Consider the following 9,858-nt stretch of genomic DNA (forward strand, 5'->3'; position numbering starts at 1 on the left):
CTCGATGATGATCTCGGTCTTCTTGATCCAGCAAGAGAGACGGAGAAGTAGATGAGTTCTCCGGTAGCGTGACATCGCTCTGGTGGTGGTGGTGATCTACTCCTGCACGGCTCCACCCGAGCTCCGCAGAAATCCGATCTAGAGAAAGAACTACGTGGTATAGGTTTGAGTTGCACGTGGCAAAGTTGTGTCTCAAAAGCCCTAAAACCACCAATATATATAGGAGGAGGGGAGGGCTAGTATTGGGGATCAAGGGATCCCCAAGGGCGCCGGCCGAAGGGAGAGGTGGACTCCCACCCCAATTCGGTTTGGGGGAAGGAGTCCACTCCTTCCTTCCCACCTCCCTCTTTCCTCTTTTTTCCTTTCCTTTGGTATTTCTCCCTTGTGGCGCCATGGCCCTATTGGGCTGGCCTCACCAGCCCACTAAGAGCTGGTGCGCCACCCTAGGGTCACTGGTCTCACTCCCGGGTGGGTGGGCCCCTCCCGGTGAATACCCGGAACCCATTCGTCACTCCCGGTACACTGTCGGTAATGCCCGAAACTTTCTGGTGACCAAATGAAACCATCCTATATATCAATCTTTGTTTCCGGACCATTCCGGAAACCCTCCTGACGTCCGTGATCTCATCCGAGACTATGGACAACATTCGGTAACCACACATAAAACTCAACTATACTAAAACATCATTGAACCTTAAGTGTGCAGACCATGCAAGTTCGAGAACTATGTAGACATGACCCGAGACACTCCTCGGTCAATATCCAATAGCGGGACCTGGATGCCCATATTGGATCCTACGTATTCTCCGAAGATATTATCGGTTGAACCTTTGTGCCAAGGATTCATATAATCCCGTATGTCATTCCTTTTGTCCTTCGGTATGTTACTTGCCCGAGATTCGATCGTCGGTATCCGTATACCTATTTTAATCTCGTTACCGGCAAGTTTCTTTACTCGTTCCGTGATACAAGATCCCGTGACTTACACTTAGTCACATTGCTTGCAAGGCTTGTTTGTGATGTTGTATTACCAAGTGGGCCCCGAGATACCTCTCCGTCACACGGAGTGACAAATCCCAGTCTTGATCCATACTAGCTCAACGGACACCTTCGGAGATACCTGTAGAGCACCTTTATAGTCACCCAGTTACGTTGTGACGGTTGATACACACAAGGTATTCCTCCGGTGTCAGTGAGTTATATGATCTCATGGTCATAGGAATAAATACTTGACACACAGAAAACAATAGCAATAAAATGACACGATCGCATGGTACATTCATAGTTTGGGTCTAGCCCATCACATGATTCTCCTAATGATGTGATCCAGTTATCAAGTGACAACACTTACATATAGTCAGAAAACCTTGGCCATCCTTGATCAACTGGCTAGCCAACTAGAGGCTTGCTAGGGACATTGTTTTGTCTATGTATCAACACATGTATCTATGTTTTCATTCAACACAATTATAGCATGGATAATAAACGATTATCTTGAAACATGAAATATAATAATTATTATTTTATCATTGCCTCTAGGGCATATTTCCAACAAATGGGGTATCATATTGATTCACTAGATATATGTTTTGGCACTCAACTCGCGGATTCCCAAGGTGACATTGGGGTAATCTGTGCATAGGGGTTGATGCACGTTCTCCTCTTTGTTTCTCCAGTAGAAATCTTGGGGCACTTGAGGTTCTTTGTGTTGGATTGAGTATTATGAATCTGAATTTGTTATGGTGTTATTTTAGTTCCCTGCTTTTGACCTTCCAATCGGTGGTGTGTGTGTCTCTGTTTAGTAGTGGACTCGCTCGATAGACCTTTTCAGTGAATTGACAGAAGCCTGGGTTAGAATTGTGGGGTTGTCCCCAAAGCGGTATACGTGGAAAGTGTTCTCACAAATTGTATTAGTAATGGTATGATTTGGCGTGTGCAAATCAAGATTTTATTTCTGGTTTGATTGGCAACCAAAAAAACCATCTCTCCCCTTTTGTGTTTTCTTTTTGGATTGTTGATGCGTCTGCATGTGTGCTATGTTGTTATATACAAAAAGAAGTTAGTTGGACGGATGGATGAAGAAACATTGGCTTACAAATCCCATGCACATCAGCATGAAACAAGAGAAGGCTTGAACATGGGAAAGAAAGAAAGATGATTTCTTGTTATATGCCAAAAAAAGGAGTTGGTGGCTTTTTTCAATTTAATTTCCGCCATGTAACATTTGTTCCATCAACATAGCTTTTTGTTCCAAGATAGAAGATCTTCTTGTCCGAGCGTAACACAATATTTTGTTTATGAACTAACACTTTGCTCCATTTGGCGTGATTTTGTTACTTACTAAAAACATAATAAAATGTTCCATGTTAGGCAATACTTTATTCCACCAACATTATTGTTGGTCCAGTCTAGAGGGCATTTTCGTCAAATAGTGGATCTTATTGTGTAACATTTGTTCATTAGCTAGTCTAGATATAAGCTTTTGATAGGTGGAACGCAATAAATGTTTCATATTGTGCAACACCTTGTTCCACCTGATATGATTATTTGCTTCTTCATACACACAAAACATTGCAATGTATTAGGCTTAAATGAAATAAGCCCACCAATGCATGAACAACTTTAGTTGCAAAATCGTTAAAGGATTCTTAGCAACAACAAGTTAGACTACCCATAGTGGGAGTAACATAGATAGTACTCCCTCCGTACCATAATATATGACGTTTTAGCAGTTCATTTGAGCTGTTAAAACGTCATATATTATGGTACAGAGGTAGTAGTAGCATAGATGCCATCTAAGCGAAAAAGATGATGTGTCGGCTAATTAATGAGGAGAGAGACAAATTGAGTACTCCCTCCGTCACAGTTTAGAAGGCGTGCATGAAAATACTCAAGAACCTAGGTGGTTATTGATTGGATGTGAAATGAGTTGAAAAATAGCATTCACACTACGCATGCATATAGAAGTAGTACAACGGAGTACTAATTAGCTGCTAGGAATAAATACAATGCGCCTTAAACCTTGTCTATTGTGGAAATGCACGTAAATCTAACCGTGCCTTCTAAATCGTGACGGAGGTAGTAACATAGCTAGTTACTCTTGATGGGCGCCATGAAGACACCCGCGTCATCCGCATAGAGAGAGGTGCACACTATGGCCCCACGACCATGAATCTTGTGGAGGAGGCCCTTTGAGGCGGCGTTGTTCAGAACTTGTTGAAGCGGATCAGTGATAAGGACAAACAGCAGTGGAGATATAGGATCTCCTTGTCGAAGACCACGACCATGCTTGAGGGCTCGCTTGGGAAGAGACGAGCCTGGGCAGGGCTTGCTGCATTGTGGAGAAGAAGACAAGAGAATCGTCGATTGCTTCCTTGTTGAGAAGAGGAGAAGAGGACATAGAACCGATTGTGACAGTGTATTAGGGGTAATTTTTTTATTTTGACCTTTTGCCCTAACTAATTCCAGAATTGACCTTACTTTCAAAAAAAAGTTCGAATCTGACCTCTTTTGATGACGCCAACATCCATGGTGTTTGGTTTGCATGGGAGACGCCAAGGTCCCTGGCGTCTGGTACGGGCTGGCATGACCGACTGACCCGTTGAGTCTCTGACGTGGCTTGGCACCAAACGTCAAGGACCCTGACGTCTCGTCCCGAACCAGACGCCAAGGATCCTGGCATCTGATACCAAACGCCAAAGACCTTGGCGCCTGGATGACGTGGCACATATTATCAAAAAAATGTGTGATTTGTTGGGACCAGACGCCAAGGTCCCTCGCGTTTGGTACCAGACGCCAGGGTCCATGGCGTGTGACCCATTGCCATGTCAGAGACTCAACGAGTCAGCCGATCATACAAGCCCGTACCAGACGTCAGGGACTTTGGCGTCTCCCATACAAAGCAGACGCCGGGGATGTTGGCATCACCAAAAAAGGTTAGATTCGAATTTTTTTTATTGAAAGCAAGATTTGATTTTTTTATTGAAAGCAAAGTTAATTTTGAAATTTGTTAGGACAAAAGTTCAAAACAAAAAAATTATCCGTGTATTAGTATTGCTACTGCTGTATACTGCAAGTTTTTAAGCAAAATTGCTGTTGGATATTGGGTATTGGGGCCAGCTGCTGGTGTAGATAGAATTCATGTGAGAGAGTGAGATGAATAGAGTTGTTGTGATTTGCTACCGTTTGTTGCTACTACACGGTGTTTGTGTACGTTAATTGTAGGAGATGCAAGTTTTCTCAACATGGTGAGCTTCCATGTCTCACAACCACAATCAGAATGGCATGTACATCTGGGTCACTGATGAGCCTACTGAGTACACAAAACACATAGACACAAGACAACACATAGACACAACTTGCCAACAATTCGGCATATATGTATACACAATTACCTTAAAAATGTGCTCACGGTCATGCTATTTTGAATTCGGTTTTCATGGTGTATACGGAGAAAAACATTTCAAAACTGCCTACAGATATTATTTTTTGGAGCATAATAGCATGTGCTAACAACTGTTCTGCGCGTGCAGGTAGTTAGTTAGCGCGGAACAGAGAACTGTCAGACCACAAAATCAATGTCAACAGCAACAAAACAGCTCACGCCAAAATTATACTTCAACATAATCTCAAAAAAATGTTGCAGCCAGTTATTAGACAAACTACCGCCTTCGTCTACTGTTGCAGCAAAAAAAATGATTACCAGACAATAACAAAAGTACAGGGCGGCTGCCTGCAACTTGCTCCGACCAAAAAATCCTGGCCCTGTGCCTACTAAATGGGGTAGGGTTTTTTTTTAACCAATGGAGTAGAGAGTACAACCAGGTCTTGGGTCCGGTTCGGGTCAGTGGGGAATGTGGGTTAGGCCTTGGGCCCACGGGCTAGTTACCCCGTAATTCAACTGACAGGTTGAGGAACCACGCCAATCACCGCATTGCGAAATCCTGCACCAAGTTTTGACCTCCCGTGCTGTTGTATGGAAACAAAATGTAGAGCATCAGAAAGGACGAGATTTTCTACTCTATTAAATTTGCATTCAACAAAACAAATTATATGTGAATGGCATTTATAACACGATTAGGCATCATACACATTATTTCACGCTAGAGATTCTAAAGTATTGGCTTGTATGGACCGCAAAACTGACACAGAAAAACAAATTCCAACAATGTAGCACATACTATAAACAGTGTGACATAATAAAGAGTTTAGTGACCGAGTGTAGCTGGCTAAAACCGAACCCATAAGGACAGATGATAACAAGGCACAGTTAGATTGAGTAACTGTCTCTGTTTTTTTTTTCGATAAAACAGATGTAGCATCTACTCCCTCCGTTCCTAAATATAAGACCTTTTAGAAATTCCACTATGAACTACATACGGATGTATGTAGTCATATTTTAGGATATAGATTCACTCATTTTGCTCCGTATCTAGTCTATAGTGTAATCTCTAAAAGGTCTTATATTTAGGAACGGAGGGAGTACTAGAATAAAATCACAGAAGGATGGTACAAAGAACTTACGAGCACTCCAAGTGAATATTCAGACAGCGTGGATTCTCCTCGCTCGGGGTGATTGTTACAGAGCCTTCTATGATTTGATCTTGCGTCACACCTATAGGATCAGGGAAGTACAAAATTGTCTGCAAAAGACGACAAGAGCAAATTTAGCAAAAGGAGCAAGAATAACCAAGTAAATTAACAACGAAGTGTTTCACCAAGGAAATGGCCATTTTAACCAGAACCTGATGCCAATGGGTTGGCTCATCTTCTGGGGCTGTGGACAGCACAACTGTGCTATCTGATGCCCTGCGCCTTTTCTTCTGAACAATATCAAGTGGACTCGAATCAGAGGACAAATTGCTACAAGACTCTGCAGGCCCATTGAACTCCACCTCAAACCAGAGACCAAAGCCGTGAATTGGAGCTTCACATCAGAGGTAACAAAAATTCAGATTTTTTGTCAAGGAGAAATGCAAAAGTACTAGGTTGCTACCGAGATTCAAAACATTAGATGAAATGCATTCTTAATAAATATGATAATTAGATAAAAATAATCTGTTTGGAAAGTTAGGAAAGGGATGGGACAACATAATGAAAAAAAAGCCATAAATTAAATTGCACTCACGGTGCATAACATTAGGAGATGAGCTGCCAGACAACAGCAGCTACTGTAGCACGACTAACCAACAAAGATCAATTCTTATTGCTGTCTAGTGATGGCTGATGGGTTGTTAGCACAAGTGACAGCAAAATATCATTACCAATTTGGACGACGCTAACAGGAAAAATGTTGCTAAAAAGTTGTATCGTAAGATGAACATCAGAGTACCAAACACGCCAAGGGCATAGTGCATCATTAGCACGCCAACAAACAATGTATCTTGCATTGAACCTAAATAATCCCTAAATTCAGTACAGCCTATGTAGCAAATGTAATATTTATTCCATCCTTGACACGCATGAGCAAATTTGAAATTGGTCAAACACTTCAATTGGAATCGGAAATACTCACCATAAGGAAACATGCTAGAGTACTAGAGGCAGAGCATCAGATCGTTGTATCAACTAAGTTCATGCTCAAATTTGAAATGACATCATAATACAAGATAATGGACTTAAAATAGCAGATTTGGCACGCAAAGGAAGTGGACTAAGCCAGATAAAACCACATGAATTACCTAACATCATTGATGAAACTTTGTATGCTGTGGTGATAGACTTGAATTCCTCAACCGTAGAAGTGTAGCAATCAATGTGCTTCACCTGTCCCCAAGTAAACATGGCCCCAATAAAAAAAAAGGGTTAGACATTACAATAAATCTCAACAGACAATATAGTTAGTTATCTGATAATGTTGCAAAAACTTACCACAAATGGCCAACTTATAACATTTTCTCCACCAACTATTTCAATGGAGGGCTCCTCGGATGCGAATTTTTTGGCAAGTGGCACAAGAGCAGACACTGCAGCAGCGAAGTGCAGAATCAAATCATTGTTTGCAGAAGACACCATTCAAAATCAGATAGTGACAGCAATGCATACTAAAACTCTGGACGTAACACGACAACAACTTACTGTTTATGCCATAAACATCACACCAGAAATCAACGCTTCCTTCATATCTATCAGAATTTGTTATAGGTGCCATGAAAAGCTGGCAAAAGAAGGATCTATAAGTATTCAGGTTTGGAACAACACACCACAAAATGGTTGCTGTTTCATCCGTAACAAGGATCAGTTGTGCATGGAAGAATATTTCCTACCAGATGATGCCTCCTTAAAACTTAAATAATTAGAGCAGCAGAGTTGTTACTTTTGCCTACTTACGACTAAAAATAAGCATCACTAAATGGCTTCGCAAAATAGCAAGTAATACATTAACTTATTTATTGCTTGTACTAGTGAAATACTTTTGTGTGCAAGCTTTGTGCTATTGTGTGGCCACGTGTGTGAGAAATTAAATTCCATATGATAACTATACCGTAGCATGAGAAGGTAGGATAAGACCCCCTGGTTTAAGCCATTTATCTCTTGCAAATAGAACGCTTGGCAGCATACTCTACAGAGGAAAAAAAAGTGTCAGAAGTTTAGGAATTTACAAAGGCATAGCATATCAAAATGCAATGCAAACAATCAACATAGGGTATCAAAAAAGGCACCTCGTAGAGAAGCATATAGCCCATCCATTCTGATATTATTACATCAACCTTCTCCTCAATATCAACATCCTGCACAGCCAACTCAACAATAATTAACAAAAAGTGCAAACAGGGAAAATAAGAATGTAATAAATAAAATGTAAATATATTTGCAACAAAAACAGCTGAACAGAGAGCCACATGCAAAACCAATTTTAGGAAACACAAACTTAATGTCCTGCTTATGCTAACATATTTTAACTGTACAAACCCAACTCTCTGAAGGAACTACATGTCTGCATACCAGTAGAAATGCAAACAGAACTTCCGTAGGGAAACAGTGTGTAGCTTGTTCAGACAAGGAGATCATAATCCCAACACAGAGTGGACGAACTAATTTTAACAAAGAAGAAATGTAGAGATAGAGTCTCGCCTCAACACGTCCATGAATGACCACGATCTTATCAGCCAAATTGTTTGCTTTTACAATTTCACTAGCCTGCATGAAAAGGAAGAGATATGTAAGAACGACCTTCCTGCTATTGGGGCATAATGGATATGGATATAAAAACAGAAGGAAACAGTCTTCAGATACCCAATGAAGATTATGTATAAAACCATTTTCCTTGAGCAATACCCTACGTGCGCTCTTATTAGCATAACTGGTTATCACTACATTTATGTTCATGCTAAATGGGACAAAAATACATTTCGACACGTCACAGAAAAATGAAAAACAGAAAGAGGAAAGCAGACAGGTTGATTTTGGAGTACATCTTCAGAAGTAGCATGTTACCTGGGTAGCGATTTCACTAGCATCCACAGCATATACCTGTAAGAACATTTGAAGAGAGGCAGAGAGAAAGGCTCACCATAAGAAGGACAAACATATAGATTAGCAAAAACAGATAAGTAGTATCATAGGTCATTATACCAAAGGTGATTCCACTTAAATTAAAATCTTGGCTGAAGATAACTCTTATCAGTTGAGAGTTTCTTTTTTCTGATGGCATGAACAGAGTTAGGCCTTGAAATTCCACATTATAACACTTGCAGTGGCACATGGGGATTGAGGAGGGTCATTTCATTTAGGCTGCTGAGTAATTTGCAAGAAGAGGTCTGGAACTGGAGGTGCAAAACTAGCTTTGGATCCCAGCACACCAGTACTAATTACATTGCAGTAGAGCAGGATTCCACCAATAAGAAAGCACTGTCAACTTAATTTCACATCGTCTAACTAACAAAGCGGGAGAGACATATCTATCAACCAGGACAAATGCTACGCCTCTAAAATGACCGGCCACCACCGCAAGAGCAGAGTTATCTCTTGTAGCTTACTCGTTTCGCGCCGGCACGAGCGCAGAACACCGAGAGTATCCCAGTCCCACACCCCACATCCATCACGACCTGCACAACCCAACCAACAATAAAAATTCAGAACAGACTGTCCAGACACCTAAATCAGGCCGAATCAGGCGAGCATTTCTACCTTCCCCTCGATGAACTTCTGGTGGTGCATGATTGCTTCGCGGTACGCGTCGGTCCTGACCCTGTCCTGCCAAATCCAAAACGCGGCACAGGTTAATTTCGCCCAAAACGCGGCTCGGACTCATGAGCAGAGCGAATCCCCCCGGCTCTGCTCGCGGTAGGGTTTAGGGGTTTGGAGGCATCCGTGGGGAGGGCGAGCGGCTGAATCGGGCGGGGGTGAAGGGGGCCCACCTTGATCATGGACTCGTGGATGCCGATGTGGGAGTAGGACTGGAAGTAGACGCGGTCGTGCGCCTCCAGCGCGGCGTCCCCCGCCGTCGGGGGGTCCCCGGTGGCGGCGGGCGGCGAGGCGGCGGGGAGCTGGGGGCGGCGGCGCGCGAGCGGGGAGTGGCCGTTGAGGTGCGACGGCAGCATGGCGAGGGGTGGGAGGGAGGGGGCCGAGGGGAGGAGATATTCGAATGGAGATTTCGCTGGTGCGCTCTCCCTCCAGCTTCGGCTTTCAGTTTGGTTTTGATCTGCCCTGCCCTCGCTTTGGATGGTGCGAGAGAGACAGTGGAGTCCGGCAAATCTGATTTGGGGCCAAAATGCATACTCGAGGAAGGCATGTTTGAAAACCTGTCATTTTCGCACAAGGCATGTTTTGAATTAAAGATGTGGAGGGGGGGTGGCCGAGGGCGAAGGCGATCGGCCTCGAGAGCGGGTGTCATCGTCGTGGTCGAGAGTGCAAGCT

At 42.8% G+C, this 9,858-nt stretch overlaps 1 protein-coding gene across 1 annotated transcript; it reads right to left on the bottom strand.

The window, feature by feature from the left end:
- Positions 1–4,599: 4,599 nt before the first annotated feature.
- LOC123428350 (probable protein arginine N-methyltransferase 6.1) lies at positions 4,600–9,644 on the bottom strand. Its single transcript, XM_045112550.1, has 13 exons — positions 9,360–9,644; positions 9,130–9,195; positions 8,979–9,047; positions 8,437–8,472; positions 8,074–8,139; positions 7,662–7,730; positions 7,484–7,561; positions 7,078–7,156; positions 6,871–6,965; positions 6,681–6,765; positions 5,745–5,926; positions 5,524–5,642; positions 4,600–4,968 (listed from the first exon to the last, which is right to left on the bottom strand). The coding sequence occupies exons 1-13, from the start codon at positions 9,540–9,542 to the stop codon at positions 4,926–4,928; spliced, it is 1,170 nt and encodes a 389-aa protein (XP_044968485.1). The 5' UTR covers positions 9,543–9,644; the 3' UTR covers positions 4,600–4,925.
- Positions 9,645–9,858: the final 214 nt, after the last annotated feature.

The sequence above is a fragment of the Hordeum vulgare genome, chromosome 2H (assembly GCF_904849725.1).
Source record: "Hordeum vulgare subsp. vulgare chromosome 2H, MorexV3_pseudomolecules_assembly, whole genome shotgun sequence".
In the NCBI taxonomy this organism is placed as follows: domain Eukaryota; kingdom Viridiplantae; phylum Streptophyta; class Magnoliopsida; order Poales; family Poaceae; genus Hordeum; species Hordeum vulgare.

Excerpts from the sequence above, each read along its gene's own strand:
- LOC123428350 (XM_045112550.1), bottom strand. The coding sequence starts at position 9,542 with ATGCTGCCGTCGCACCTCAACGGCCACTCCCCGCTCGCGCGCCGCCGC. Across the intron at positions 7,157-7,483 it reads TCCTACCTTCTCATGCTACG|CTTTTCATGGCACCTATAAC; the intron begins GTATAGTTATCA and ends TTCTTTTGCCAG. Across the intron at positions 6,966-7,077 it reads TGATGTTTATGGCATAAACA|TGTCTGCTCTTGTGCCACTT; the intron begins GTAAGTTGTTGT and ends TCGCTGCTGCAG.